General features: G+C 44.3%; 1 protein-coding gene and 1 pseudogene across 6 annotated transcripts in view; one reads left to right on the forward strand and one right to left on the reverse strand.

Annotated features, from left to right (window-relative positions):
* MTOR (mechanistic target of rapamycin kinase) overlaps window positions 1-15,653 on the forward strand; it is a 157,150-nt gene that overhangs the window by 105,269 nt on the left and 36,228 nt on the right. For all 6 annotated transcript variants that reach the window (XR_010148262.1, XR_010148265.1, XR_010148263.1 and 3 more), the window contains 5 exons: window positions 430-569; window positions 7,476-7,576; window positions 11,027-11,142; window positions 12,665-12,742; window positions 12,955-13,062. Coding sequence is in view for 3 of the 6 variants with exons in the window: in XM_016953950.4 (XP_016809439.2) it covers window positions 430-569; window positions 7,476-7,576; window positions 11,027-11,142; window positions 12,665-12,742; window positions 12,955-13,062 (543 nt within the window). In the remaining 3 variants the exon portion in view is untranslated. The remainder of the gene's footprint in view (window positions 1-429; window positions 570-7,475; window positions 7,577-11,026; window positions 11,143-12,664; window positions 12,743-12,954; window positions 13,063-15,653) is intronic.
* Window positions 5,252-5,351, reverse strand: LOC112207075 (U6 spliceosomal RNA; annotated as a pseudogene).

Below are 15,653 nucleotides of genomic sequence, written 5' to 3' on the forward strand. Positions count from 1 at the left end.
TCAAGTAGCCCAGTGTCAGCACTCCAGCAGATCGGAGCGATGGCACCTTTGCAACAGCTCTGGTGCTCTGGTTGACGTTTTCTTCTATCCCTAAATGATTTCCCTTGTCCTCATGTCCGCACATCCTGGTGTGTTCTGATGACCCATGTGTCTGGGAAGGAAATAATGGGGGAGGAGTATGGCCTGACGTCTGCTCTCAGGTAATCCCAGGATCATTCCATCCATGTGCCAAGGAACCAGTATTTCCACCTTCCGCAAGCAGCACTCCTCCAGATTGTCTGAAGTTGTTTTTAATCCAAGCCCAGACGTAACTGTGATAGGTGAAGTGTCATGCGTACAGCAGCACATTAGGAAAGAGAATATGTGGATTAAACAATGTGATCCCTTCTTCTGTGTACCTCACAGCAGTCTTTCTTTCCCATGTAACAGGAGATCCAGGCTACCTGGTATGAGAAACTGCACGAGTGGGAGGATGCCCTTGTGGCCTATGACAAGAAAATGGACACCAACAAGGACGACCCAGAGCTGATGCTGGGCCGCATGCGCTGCCTCGAGGCCTTGGGGGAATGGTGAGCTTCCTAGAATGATGGCATGTGTGGCTGCAAGAGACTTCGTCTCTTTGATCTTTGGATTTGAAAGGAAGGCTTCCCCCACACGGAGTTCTCACTTCAGACTCATTTTGTTCCACTTGATACTTCTCAGGAATCATCTTTCACTTTTGGTGTTTTTCTCTCTCCATTCTATCTCAGCTGCTAAGTAGGAAGGCCTTCACTTAACCTTTATAATGCTCTAGGACAGGACAGCCTTGGGGGTGCTCCTGGGATCTACTTCTCCTGTCTACTCTCCTGATCTTTACTGACCCAGTGAAGAGCTCATATTCTTACTTGGCAACCTTGATTTTTAAAATTAGCTCTCGCAGATGTTTTTAGGAAAGAAGAACAGTGACTGCCCTCTTCAGGTGCTTCACCTATATCGGATGCTTACTGTGTGTCCAGCACTATGCCAGGCTCCAAGGAAACAAAATACACAAGAAAACAGGCCTTTCCCGTGAGGTTGATGAGACAGCCACGTAAACAGAGGGTTATTATAGCCTGAGAGGATGTTGATAATGTATGAGCCACGCTACCTTGAAAGCCCAAAGGAGGAAGCAGGGTGATTTTGCAGTACTTCCTGGAGGAAGGACTGAGAGTTAGGAGATAGGTAAAGGAGAAGGTAGGGGGGAAACAGGTACTCCAGGTGCAAGCAACAGTAATGCGTAACTGAGAACATTTGGCTAGGTTTTGGTTTGGAGAGTTGCTTGGGAATGTTGAAGGGAAAAAATGGCCTCCATTCTGTTTCCAACAACAAGTGCAACTTTTAAAAAATAGTTAAAATAAAATGCTATACTATCATTGTTAAACTGTTTAATTGCAGTTTTAAATGACTAAAACAGGCCGGGCACAGTGGCTCACACCTGTAATCCCAACCCTTTGGGAGGCCAAGGCAGGCAGATCATTTGAAGTCAGGAGTTTGAGACCAGCCTGGCCAACATGGCGAAACCTCGTCTCCACTAAAAATAAAAAATTAGTTGGACGTGGTGATGCAGGCCTATGATCCCAGCTACTCGGGAGGCTGAGGCAGGAGGATCACTTGAACCTGGGAGGCGGAGGTTGCAGTGAGCTGAGATTGCACCACTGCACTCCAGCCTGAGTGACAGAGCGAGACTCTATCTCAAAAAAATAAATAAAAATAAATAAAAAATAAATGACTAAAACAAAGTTCCATGCTACCTCCCGACTAGTGGATTATCCCTACTTTCTCTGGAACATGATACTGAGGGTCCACTGTTCCTTCATTCAGCCAGTAACTATCACGTGTGTATTCATTGCTAGTGTCTGTGCCAGGCCCTAGGGACACAGCCGTGAGCAAGACAGTCACAGCCCCTGCCTTCCCAGAGCTTACAGGACAGACAACCAGGCTGTCGTAATACATTGTGATACCATCAACAAAGAAGCCCAGGGGGCTGTGAGTAATAGGAAGCACCCTAATCAGCCTTGGAAGATACCGGGAGGAAACGATATCTAACTTGGACCTGTACAATGAGGAGCACAGTATGGGGGATTTTAGTGGGCCTTTTTGTTCAGATTCTTCTCTGTGACCCCCTGTCTTCAGAAATAAGGATGTACCTTTCCTCCAGGTATAGGGAAGGCATCTCTCACATGAGGGCCTTATGACCTCCTTCAGGGGAAGGTCAAAATATTTTTCCTAGATGTTATGACCTGCTTCAGGGCATAAGGGCAGGGGAGAGTCAGAGTAATTTTTTTTTTGCTGCCATTTTCTTAAAATATTCAGTATGCCAAGGTGTGCTATATTTCAGGGTAGTATATCCTGACCCCCATCACAGGGATGTACATTGACGGTAATGTGCTGTTTTTACCATTTTGCACTCTGCTGTTTTCACTTAGCAAGTCTAGGCCACTGTTCCATATCAGCACCTGTAGAGCTACTGCCTCATTTTTTTAATAGCTGCATGATATTTCATCATATCAATAAATCTAGTCTATTTAATATAGGCAAATTTTTATTTGTTTAGACATTTCCTGCCTTGGAAAGTTTAAGAATATTGGACAAAATCAAAGCAAGTCTTCTAAAAGAATGATCTTTCACTACATGTAGTCTTTCTGTACTACCTTAGCCTCCCTTGTAGCTGAGACTACAGGCACACACCGCCACAGTGGGGTAATTTTTTTTATTTTTTGTAGAGACGGAGTCTCACAGTGCAGTCTAGGCTGGTTTTGAACTCCTGGGGTTCAAGCGATCCTCCCTCTTTGGCCTTCCAAAGTGCTAGGATTACAGGTGTGAGCCACTGTGCACAGCCTTCTTTTTTTTTTTTAAGAGGCAGGACTTTAATCTGTCTCTCAGTGGAGTACAGTGGTGTGATCACAGCTCTCTGTGGTCTTGAACTCCTGGACTCAAGCAATCCTCCCACCTCAGCCTCCTGAGTAGAAGGAACTACAGAAATGCACCACCATGCCTGGCTCATTTTTTAAAATTATTTTTTGTAGGGATAGGGTCTCATTATGTTGCCAAGTTTGGCTGTTATTTCTTAATATAAAGTTATTACTACATCCCCAAGATAGAAGATGTTATAATGTTTTGCATGAAAATTTAATGTTAGTGAACTTAGCCTTAGGCATTGGATCATATATATATATAGAGAGAGAGAGAATATTCTAAAATTATTTGAAAGTGGCTTGTCTGATTTAACCATCATTAGGAAGATTTTTATTTATTTTTATTTTTTTATTTATAGGAAGTGTTATTTATTTTTATAAATTAACATTAAAAGGCTGAGTGTGGTGGCTCACACCTGTAATCCCAAAACTTTGGGAGGCTGAGGCAGGCGGATTGCTTGAGCCCAGAAGTTTGACACTAGCCTGGGCAACAACAACAACAACAACAAAAATTCCATATTCATTTACCTCAATAAATTTAGGAAGCATGTCTTTTCAAATCCGCTTTATTTATTTATATAACTAAAGCTGTTGTTGTTGTTGTTGTTTTTCTCAGTCCAACAAGTATCTAAAGCTGTATTGTCCAATATGGTAGCCTCTAGCCACATGTGGCTTTTTTTTTTTTTTTTTTTTTTTGAGACGGAGTCTCACTCTGTCACCCAGGCTGGAGTGCAGTGCTGTGATTTCGGCTCACTGCTACCTTCACCTCCCAGGGTCAAGTGATTTTCCTGCCCCAGCCTCCCGAGTAGCTGGGATTACAGGCATGCACCACCACTCCCGGCTGATTTTTGTATTTTTAATGGAGATGGGGTTTCGCCATGTTGGCCAGGCTGGTCTTGAACTCCCAACCTCAAGAAATCCACCTGCCTCAGCCTCTCAAAGGTCTGGGATTACGGGTGTGAGCCACTGCATCCGGCCTTATGGCTATTTTTAAATTAAATAAAATGTGAAATTCAGTTCCTCAGTCATACCACATTTTAGGTGTTCAGTAGCCACATGTGGCCAGTGGCTGCTGTATTGGACAGTGCACATAGAGAACTTTTCCATCATCACAGAAAGCTCTATTGGACAACACTGATCTAAGGCAAAAGAAAAGTATGTTAATAAGAATTATTCACATTATTTCAAAAACAATTTTTCTAGTTTCACATCAGCTGTCATACAATCATATCTTGTTATGAGAAAGATAAAACGAGATGGAAGTGTTCTTAAAATTCAACTCTAATCAATTCCTAAAATACTGCAATGTTTCACTGTTGCCATTGGATTTACATATAAATATCACAGCCTGGCATTCAAAGTCTTTCCTATTATGGCACCAGCCCGCTTCTTCAGCACATTTCTCTGTGAACCCTTCTCTCATAATCTGAGCTCTGGCCAAATTATTCACTCTTCTCCAAGTCCTACATTCATTCGTTCCGTTCTTTGAATTGCCCTCTTCTTCTGCCCCTTTTTCTACTTTTGAAATCCTCTCCACTGTTTCTTCCCTCTTGAAACCTCTCCTGGCCCCTTCCCCTTCCACTCCTCTCCTTTCACATTAAAGATGACCACTTTTCCTAGCTGGGTTAGTAGGAGCAGATTGGATACATTGGAAGAGACTTGAGATGTGGTTTCCTCCAATTCCTTTGTGTTATAGTTGAAGAAACTGAGGCTCACAGAAGTTGAGATAACCGAGCTGAGTGATATCGATCTCCTGATGTTGCCGTTCTCAGTCCCAAATACCTCTGACCTCTTGGGTTCTTTCCCGTTTTATAGTTACCCATAAAGCGTAAGTGGCTAGTAATGCTGACCAAAGGATTTAAGAATGTGGGAGACTAAAAGAGGTTTTAAAACGAGTCGAAAGAAGCAGAATATTTTTCCTGATCATATGCAGGTTTCTGATACGGTTTATTCAGTCAATTCTGTTTAGAGTGCAATTTCTAAATTTCTTTTGTGTGCGTATATCCTGAATATGCCTGAGGCAGATGTTCATCAGAGGTGACATGAAGAATGATCTGGAGTTAACAGTGAGCTGAGACCCTTCCCATTTCCCCATTCTTATCTGCCTCCAGGAGGCTGTGAGAGCTAGGCAACCCGCACCCCCTGCCCTGCCCAGCCCTATGGTGCAGGCAGCCACGCCTGCAGCCAAAGTGAACTAAAGTGAACCCCCTTCTCAAACTGTTCCCCACACAGCCTCTAGGTATTGAGAACAGATTCCTCGGGAGTGAGATCATAGGCCCTCAACCCTAAGAGGAGCCATGGAGCCATTCCAAATGAAAGAATACTTCCTAAGCTTTTTATTTGTTTTAAATCTTCAGGGACCATGCTATCTTTTCTGTATCGTTCCAATTTTAGTATATGTGCTGCCGAAGCAAGCACTTTCTGCGTTTTTTGCCAGAACGCTAGGTGAGAAAATCAAAGTCTCAGAGGGTGCACCTTTTACCCAGTCCTCCCTATGTGTAGTGAAAGGTATCAGAAAAACGTATCCTAGTTGTTGCCCCATAAACAATCTCATGTTTTTTATTTATTTGGTTTTGCCCCTCACCCAACCGCCCTTGAGAGGTAGGACTAGGTATATTCTGCATTATTTTTTGTAACAAATGTTTGTGGAAGAGCAATGCTCTTGTCTGTGTACTGACCAAGCTCTGACAGCTGTTCCCACACAGCTGCATGGTGAAGGCCGTGCAAAGTTCACTGCTAGGGCTTGCCCTTCTGAGTTGCTGTTCCTACATTGCTCCCTGCTTTTATCCCTCTTGGGGTAACAGTTTGTGGGATTTCAGCACTGAACTTGCTTCCTGCTCTAGATGAAAAGAAAAACTACATCCTTGGTCCTGTGGCACAGAATCAGCTGATCCTGAAAAAATAATAGAGGGAGGCTGAGTTAGGAGGGACAGCTTGCATGAAGGATGCATTCATCCAAGTTGCTTGTGTTTACCAGCTGTAAATTTTGAACTATAGGGTTGGAAGGACCATTTGGAGATCATGCAGCTTTCTCTTCTACCTCTAGTCAGGATCCCTACAAAAATATGCTGTGCAGATGAGCTGTGCCTCTGCTCTAAGCCAGTGGTTCTCAAACTGTGACCCCTGGTCCAGCAGTTTTGGCGTCACATAGAAACTTGTTACAAATGCACATTCTCAGCCCCTATCCCAGCACTACTGAGTCAGAAACTCAGGGTGGAGCCCAGCCATCTGAAGGAGCCTTCCAGGGGATTCTGATGCACTTAGTAGTTTGAGAACTACTGCTCTAAGGGAACCCCTAGCAGGGCCCAGGAGTGAAGATTTCTAAGTCTCAGTGGCAGGAAACCAACACAGAGGTTTATCCTATTCCCTTAATGGAGCTGCAGTAAATGCATAGGGCATCATGGCCACCAGTTCCTCTTTTTGGTCTCAGCTCTGTATTGAGCCAGAGTGCTTGTGTGCCTGGTTTTCTTGATCATGTGCCAGAGAGACAACAAAGTTAATATCTGCTGTACTGCGATGCTGGATAATGGCCCTGAGTACCTCTCCTAGACGTGGTCCACAGTCAGCTTCTTGGTGAGCTCAGCCTAGATTCCTTCTGCAGGGATTGACTTCAGCATCTTTATCCCCGCCCTCCTACACCACCTTAGACCACAGAGCAGCTCATGTTCCATGAGGCTTCTGACCTGGGCCACTTAGAACTTGTGCCCTTCCTCATGACTCCACCTCCAGTGCCAAGTTAAATCATCCTGCAGCATGTCTTTCAGGAAGCAGGAAAAATTAAGGAGTCTCCTAGCTGCATCTTGAAGCTCACATGAAATCAGGGGCTCGGATTTGCATAATAGCCGAGTTTATTTTTTTTCATTGAGAAGCGAAACATGAGAGGGAGTTTCAACAGTCAGTAGCAAGACCCTATTCTAGGGCTTCCATGTTCTCTTTTGTTTATTGGAGTGTCTTAAGCACCATTTATATCTCAATATCTTATAGTCCTCCTTCACATTCAGCAATTGTGCAAAATTCTGAGAATAAGCAGCATCTAGCCTTCTGGTAGATGCGACCATTGTAGAGCCTTTCTTCTGTACAGATTGATTTCATCTGGGTTTCATTTCAGACTGGAACCATTGGTATAATACTTTTAGGAGCCAGTTCTCCCTATAGCTTTGAGCCCAAAATGAATGTCCAGATGCGTCTCTTCAGATTGCTTTCTCTGTAGGCCTGCCAAAGGGAAAGAGCCCAGAATTCTTTGGCATAGGAGAGAAGTTATTTAATATTTATGAAGGGAGCCAGATGTTCAGGACATTTCATATCACAGAGTTAGGCATGGTTCCTATCCTTGATAAACTCACCCAGAAAAATTACGAGCACCGGGTCATAGAAACAACAAATAGCCCATTGATTCTCTATTATGTGACCTAGTAGAATGTGCTTTTTTATTAAAGGTGTCCAGTTCCTGTGTAGTCTTCACCTAACCCAAGGGGCAGGAGAGGAAGATTGGTAGTTTAAGGAGATTTGGATTAATCTGACTATATAATTCATTTCCTTCAGGGGTCAACTCCACCAGCAGTGCTGCGAAAAGTGGACCCTGGTTAATGATGAGACCCAAGCCAAGATGGCCCGGATGGCTGCTGCAGCTGCATGGGGTTTAGGTAAAGCTTCCCTCACAGGCACCCTGTGAAGGATGGGGTGAGTGAGGCTAGGGGCTTGCATCAGAAGAGTAAGGTGCTGGCTCTAGGTGGAGATCCAGGTCTATGGAAGGGTAAAAACGGTCTGTATCCACCTACTTCTACACCTTCCATCTGTCCTTTCTACCTGATGATTTTTATTAACTTGTTAGACATGGGGAAAATTGGATCTTCGTGGGGAGGCCAAGGAAAACGGTGCACAAAATCAAAATTGAGATTTAGTGGGTGAGAAATACACACTTAGCACACTCACACAGAGTACTGATGCCAGATGCTTTTCCCCATACACCAAGCCATTGTCAGCAGACACCAGTGGGGTGTCAAGTAGTTCATTTCTGACCCTATCTACTTGGAAATAGCATCAGATCCCACAGGTTAAGGGCTCATCCCAAAATATCGCCCCACTTCAGATGCCAATCACAAGTTCCAGGTTGTGATTTGTGTTTCTCACTGACCAGCTGTAAATCAGGGTTCCCATAACCCTCCTCCTCAGGTTTGATAATTTGCCAGGACAGCGCACAGAACAAAAGGAGACACTTTACTTACATTTACTTGTTTATTATAAAGGGTATTATAAAAGATAGAGATGAACAGGTACAATGAGGGAAGGTCTAGAAGGGTCTGGAGTGCAGAAGCTTCTGTCCTGTGGTACTGGGGTTTACCTTCACCCTCCCAGCACCTTCATCAACCTGGAAGCTCATTGTTCAAGAGTTTTTATTGCCTTTAATTTTCAACCTCTTCACCTTTCCTGGATGTCAGTGGACAGGGCTGAAAGTTCAAACCCGATAATTACTTGGTCTTTCTGGTAACCAGCCCCATCCTGGAAGGGGAGAAGGAGGGAGAGACAGCATAAGGCAAAGTTTAAGTCACATGCTACTCAAAGAACCAATCTCTTTGGCAATAGGTTTGGATATTCTGCAAGGTTAGTGGGGTCATACACCTACACATTCAGCAGGGTACTAGGGTATGCATCTCTGTGTCTCCATTTACCTTTTCAGTTGAAAGCAGAAATAAGAGATGAGAAGGCTGGGTGTGGTGACTCACACCTGTAATCCCAGCACTCTATGAGGCTTGGGCAGGAGGATCACTTGAGCCTGGGAGTTTGAAATCAGCCTGGGCAACATAGTGACACTCTATCTCTACCAATTATATATATGTGTGTGTGTGTGTATATAGATATATATATGTGTGTGTGTGTGTATATATATATGTGTGTGTGTGTGTGTATATGTATATATATGTGTATGTGTATATATATACATATATATATATATACACACACACATAATTTTTTTTTTTTTTTTGACATGGAGTCTCGCTCTGTCACCCAGGCTGGAGTGCAGTGGCACGATCTCAGCTCACTGCAACCTCCGCCTCCCGGGTTCAAGCAATTCTCTGCCTCAGCCCTCCGAGTAGCTGGGATTCCAGGCACTGCCACCACGCCCGGCTAATTTTTCTATTTTTAGTAGAGACGGGGTTTCACCATGTTGGCCAGGCTGGTCTTGAACTCCTGATCTCGTGATCCATCCGCCTCGGCCTCCCAAAGTGCTGGAATTACAGGTGTGAGCCACAGCGCCTGGCCCTAATTTTTTTGTTTTAAAGAGAGATGAGGAGAAGTCTCTTTAGGTTCCTGCATCCAGCTATGCCTAAAGTCATAAAGTCATCTCTATAATTGGCCTTCTCAATAAATAAATTTTTTCTTAAACCATTCTACCTTATCAGCATAATCAATAGGGGCTCATTATGAATAATACGGAACACTCCTATCACTCAGGAAATGCAGAGGGTTTTCGATAGCTCTATACCAGGCACTAGGGACAAAGACCAAACATATTTCTTCTTATACCACAGTAGGATTTGGCTTTGGTTGCCTAAAGCAAGTTACTGATTTATTTTCCTCTCTTATAAATGAAATCTAGAGGTAGGCGTTTCCAGACTAGTATTTTGGCTCTATTATCATTAGCCTTTTTCCAGATTTCTGCTTTGCATGCTCAGCCTGTGCCTCCATTTTAAAGTTCACCTCATGATCTAGCATGGTTGCTGGAGCTCCCCATGTCGTGTTTTTATCCCAAGCAGGAGTAAAGGGAGAGGACAGTTGTCTATCTCCTTTTGTTAATATTTCTTAACTTATATTTTAGAAGTTTCCCAATATATATAACAGTGAAGATTATAGTATAATGAACCCCCATCTGCCCTTCACCTTTTCCAGCAATTACAAACATTTTCACCATTTATTGTCTCTATTCTCCTCTTTGCTGCCCAATTCTTACCCACCTCACTCCTACTCCCAGAGTATTTTAAAGCAGAGATTTCTTTTCAATCCCTGCAGACATGTCAATTTCTGACACTGGGCCCCAGCTAAGAGGATTATCAATATGTGTTCCAGAGATGGTCTTGATAAGAAGGGAGAGGATATGTAGAGTGTCCCTGGTGAAAAGCTTCACCTGTGGAGCCCAGAGGAAAGTTACATAACCCTCTACCTCCATTCTCTTCTTCTGTCCCTCTTGAGTCACAGAGCTTATACCTTTTCCTTTCATGAGCTCTGGGCTAGATCCGGAACATTTTTCAAAAACAAATTGCTTCCTGAGGAGTCATCGTTAGCTATTTGCTTGTGCCCAGAGGCATAGAGAATGGATGAGCCGATGGTCTGGAGTGAGAGGCAGGAAAATGCCTTGTAAAATTGGCAGCCCTGTAGTTTGCAGCTAATGAAGCTGATATCTTTTCTGCAGATGGTCTTGGAAATCCTGGCATTTGATACATACTCACCCCACCAGGAGAAGTGAATACCTCTTCCCGGATGCAGCTATTTCCCCTGTCTAATATGACACAGAGAGCACTGTGCTGTGACCTAGCCCATCTTTTTGTTATAATGGAGTCGCTTAAAATATTTATCTCCTCCCTCCTGAGGCAAAGATATTGCCAGAATGAAATGGGCAAGCTATTTGTCTAATCCTGTCCCCTATCATCTGTGTAATGGCTATTTTCAATTGTTTAGAGGAAAATGTAATTTCCCAACATACCATTGAACTGTGAGCTGTCTCAGTAGTAAGGAAGAAAGCAATTTTGTTGCACCTGGAGAAACCTGAGCAAGTTCTCTAGGATAATGAGGTGCTGCATTCAGCCCACTTGATGTGCAGACTTCACACTCATGCACTTACCCTCATCTGTCAAGATGCTCCCTGGGCAGCCATGGAGTCCTGTGTTTGGAAGACAGATGTGGCTTTTTTTGTTAAGTCAACCTGCATAGTGTGTATAGGGGCTCTGCAGGATTTTGGTACATGAGGCTCAAGTTCATTTGTCTTGTTTATATCCCAAGCTAAAGGAAAATAACAGTGGCAAGACCTATTTGAGATGCTGCCTTTAGCCCAACCAGCCAACCCCCTTGATGCTTTCTGTCTATGTGTGTGTGTATAGGTCAGTGGGACAGCATGGAAGAATACACCTGTATGATCCCTCGGGACACCCATGATGGGGCATTTTATAGAGCTGTGCTGGCACTGCATCAGGACCTCTTCTCCTTGGCACAACAGGTAAAAACCTACATGCACCCAGATCTCTCAGTGAGGAAAAGATTGTAGTGCTTCTAAGCCCATGGTGCTTTGGTAAAGAAGCTATTGTACTTCAGGTCTGATGTTTACTCGGCTCTGTGAGTGCATTTGAATGGTTTTGATGCATTGTACTCAGAAGACTGCCAGCAGGTCAGCTGGGGCTACTTATTGTTCTGAGGGGGACAAATGTGTTCTGGAAGCTACTGTCTCGGTTGCTTTTGGAGTTAGCTTGTTGGGTCATCATTGTATCCCTTGTTGTAGAGAGAAGCTGTATTTCACCAAAAGATAGGATTCAGAGAGCCAGCAGTCTCACTGTGCAGCAGAAATCAGTCACAAGGGTCTTCTGGCCATGCAGGCATGTCACACATTGATTACCTTCTGAGGAAGCTAGTACTTATTTGCAAATAGTATGCTGACTTGCAGAATGAAATAATGAAGTAATCCCATCCACCCTGTCAGACACGAGACTTAGATGAGGTGCCCGGGTAAATGATCTGAGCACTTAAGGCATTGGGACACTATAATTAACCTTAAACATTCAAAAACGGGAAAAGCTCTGCATGAGGGGTTTTTAATTGATGGCACAGAGGAAACTCAAACTGCAGTGCTGTGGCGTCCCCCAGGCTGTCATTTGTGTGATGAGAACCAAGATCTTGGTGGTCTCTGTCAGAGACACAAGAGTTCCCGTTCACGTGGACAGGATTGGGCATCTCTGCCAATTTTAGAGACACTCCCTCATAAGGACAGAGGGTGCTTGGAAGCCAGAGCTACCACCTGGAGCCACTGAAGTGTGTGCAGAATCTATTTTCATAAACATGCCCAGCAAGAAAAAGTTAAAAGAGGGTAGATCCCCAGGCTGGGCACAGTGGCTCACACCTGTAATCCCAGCACTTTGGGAGGCCGAGGCAGACGGATCACTTGAGACCAGGAGTTCAAGACCAGCCTGCCCAACATGGTGAAACCCTATCTCTACTAAAAATACAAAAATTAGCTGGGCGTGGTGGCGAGCGCCTGTAACCCCAGCATCCCAGCTACTTGGGAGGCTGAGGCAAGAGAATCGCTTGAACCCGGGAGGTGGAGGCTGCAGTGAGCCAAGATCACACCACTGCACTCCAGCCTGGGTGACAGAATGAGACTGTGTCTCAGAGAAGAAAAAAAAAAAAAAAAAAGGGTAGATCCCCAGTTATGTCCTCTTGAGATGCAAGAACCCATGATTCGGTTTTACAGCCCACATTCCCATGCCCTTGCCACCTAAGATTTTGTGTGTTACCTTAGATAGATGTTAAAGTTTTGGATGCCATACATTTCTGTCTTCGATGAGAAATTGGATAATACCTCCTCTCAAGCCATTCAGTTCTGGGAAAATGCCCTTCTTCAGCGAATTTCTCTTTTCATCCCTGGAATTTAAGTGAGACAGATAACTTCTGTAGCTAGTTGGGGTGCCCTAAAATAACCCTAAGCTCCCAAGTCCAGAGCTCAGTCCCAAGGGTTGTTTCTCTTCTAGTGCATTGACAAGGCCAGGGACCTGCTGGATGCTGAATTAACTGCGATGGCAGGAGAGAGTTACAGTCGGGCATATGGGGTAAGTGTCAACTATTCTGCACATTGTCATTTTTGAGGCTTATTTCCATACTGTTTTCAGAATGGGCTATTGAGAACTCACAGGCTGCTGGAAACATGCCTGTTTTCTCTGATCGGCAGATACCCTGACACCAGAAGGAATGATTTAAATTAATCCTGTCTTTTGGATTGTTCGTGCAGTAATTAGTTTGGAATGCGATTTGCTTCCATCAGGCCATGGTTTCTTGCCACATGCTGTCCGAGCTGGAGGAGGTTATCCAGTACAAACTTGTCCCCGAGCGACGAGAGATCATCCGCCAGATCTGGTGGGAGAGACTGCAGGTGAGCTTGGTAGAAAGCCCCAGTTCACCCACCTACCCCTACCCCTTCCAGGACCTGGGTGAGTGCCCCCCTCCACCCTGGCTCTTACTCAACTTGCTTTTCCTGCCTCCTCCACCAGTGTGTTGCTTGGCTTGCATACAAAGCAGAATACTCAAAGGCTCCTCACCTAAACTTAAGCTGTGAGAAAATGACCAATTTTCCAGTCTCTTCTTATTCTCTTCTCTAGGAATTAAAAAAAATGTTTTTTAGTAAGTGACACCTGTGACCAGTCAGTTAGGAATCATAACCTCAAAATCAGTGGTTCTCAACCTTAGCGGCACAGTAGAATCACCTGCAGAGCTAAAAAATCCTGATGCCCAGGCTATTCCCCAGGCCAATTAAATTTCTGGGGAGAGACTCAGGATCAGTATCTTTTCAGGTTCCCCCAGATGATTCCACCAGCCAAAGCTAAGAACCACTGCTCTAACTACACTTGGAGGCCACCTGCACCAGCTTTTCAGATGGGATTGCCTTAGGTTCTCATTGGCCAACTCCTGCTATTTATAGTTACTTAGGTCAGAGTCATCCTGTCGCCTCTATTGAGACTTTTCTTCCACTGCAGTTTCCGCTTGTAGAGAAGCTTTCCCAAGTCCTCCATCAGTGTTTTCATTGTCACATTCTGATCATTTTAACATGAGAAACTGTCACTCCAGGTCTGGGAGTCAGGAGTCTAAATGTTCTGGGAAGGATGGCCAGTTCTCCCATTCCTTGAGTGGGTAGGATAGGAAGTTCATCAGCAAAAGAAAAAAGAGAGAAAGCCTTTACCACTCCAGAAACCATTTGTCTCCCTACCTATCATAATCCATCCCCCCAGTTATAAACCATTTCCTCTCAACTAGATCCCCACCTAATTGCTAATTCCAAATTCTCGCTTCAGACCAATTGAAGTTTGTGCTTCCAGGCGTCTCAGTAGGCTGCGACAAAACCTTTTGACTCCAAACACATTCCTGCCTAGGAAGCTCAGGGCACATTCCCCTGGACAGGAAAGAGCAATGGGCAAAGGAACATCTATGAATATAGTCATTTATGGCTCTGAAATGAGCACATACAGTTCTTTTACATGTTTTATTAGTAATTATGAAATGCCCAGTGAATGTTTTGATGGAAAATTGTCTCCTGGGCACCAGAAAGAATTCCACAAATAAGCATTTCCCACTTGATTTGTACACACCCCAATTCTTTGAAATGCCTATAATAAAGAGTTTCTACAGCAGAGATCTGATGAACCTTCTGACAGTCTGACAAGTGGGACTTGATCCAAATGTAGACTTAGAGGAGAGGGGAGGCATGGAATGAGTCCTGGGAAGAGAGATGCCTGTCTGACTTTACTGGGTCCAGGACACTGCCACCACCTTAAGCCTTCGTGACTTTCCTATCTTGAGGCAGCAAGATGCTTTTTGGCTTACAGGAGGCCAAATTATTTCAGCATCTGGGAGAACCTAACTATTGGTGAGAAGTCACAAAAAACAATCACTCAATGTACTTTTTTCTGTTATTTTAACTTTCGAAATCATTGTTGTCACACTTCATGGGATGGAAAAATGTGGTCCAAGGCCTGAAAGTAAAGCATTACATTTATAGTGGAAATTTGGCTCTTGTGGATGGCTTGCTGTCAAATGAACTGCTGGGGCTAGAAAACTGCCATTTTGTGGTCAAATCATTTAAATTAAAATCCCCAACCAGTATTATAGTAGTGGAAAAATACATGTTTGTTACTTTTCTTTGGAGTTGCACCAATGCTTTTGGTTCCTAAGACCTTCCCATAGGGCAGTTAGAGAGGTCAGCCTTACTGGCGCTGGGTCTCTTCTTGCCTTGGGTTCTCCAGTCAGGCTCAGACTGCATCTTATCATAGCTAAAAGCCTGAGATCATTGTCGCTAGACTTTTAAGTTTATCTCCATGGAGGACAGCTCCATGGGTTCATGGAATTTACCATGAAGCAGTAGATCTCAGGAATTCCCCTTCTGAGTCTGACTTCTTATCAACAAGGATGAAAAAGGAGTTCACTTGGCCAGGCATGGTGGCTCACACCTGTAATCCCAGCACTTTGGGAGGCTGAGGCAGGTGGATCGCTTGAGGTCAGGAGTTTGAGACTTAGCCTGGCCAACATAGAGAAACCCCCTCTCTGCTAAAAGAAAAAAATACAAAAATTAGCTAGGTGTGGTGGCGCACACCTGTAATCCCAGCTACTTGGGAGGCTGAGGCAGGAGAATCGCTTGGACCTGGGAGGCAGAGGTTGCAGTGAGCCAAGATTGCGCCACTGCACTCCAGCCTGAGGGACAGAATGAGACTCCATCTCCAAAAAAAAAAAAAAAAGGAGTTCTGCCTGCTTCGGCTCCCAAAGTTCTGGGATTACAGGCATGAGCCACCATGCCTGGCCTTCTGATACATTTTAACTTCCCTGCAGGCCACAGCCAAATCCACTGTGAAACACAATGGAGATTTGCTGATAGAATCTCAGCTTTCTCAGGTTAAGGGTACTGTGAGTGAAATACCCTTAGGCAGCGGTCCCCAACCTGACTCTCTATAGTTGTTAGATGTAAAATTAGCTTAA

This window comes from Pan troglodytes, chromosome 1, assembly GCF_028858775.2.
Source record: "Pan troglodytes isolate AG18354 chromosome 1, NHGRI_mPanTro3-v2.0_pri, whole genome shotgun sequence".
In the NCBI taxonomy this organism is placed as follows: Eukaryota; Metazoa; Chordata; class Mammalia; order Primates; family Hominidae; genus Pan; species Pan troglodytes.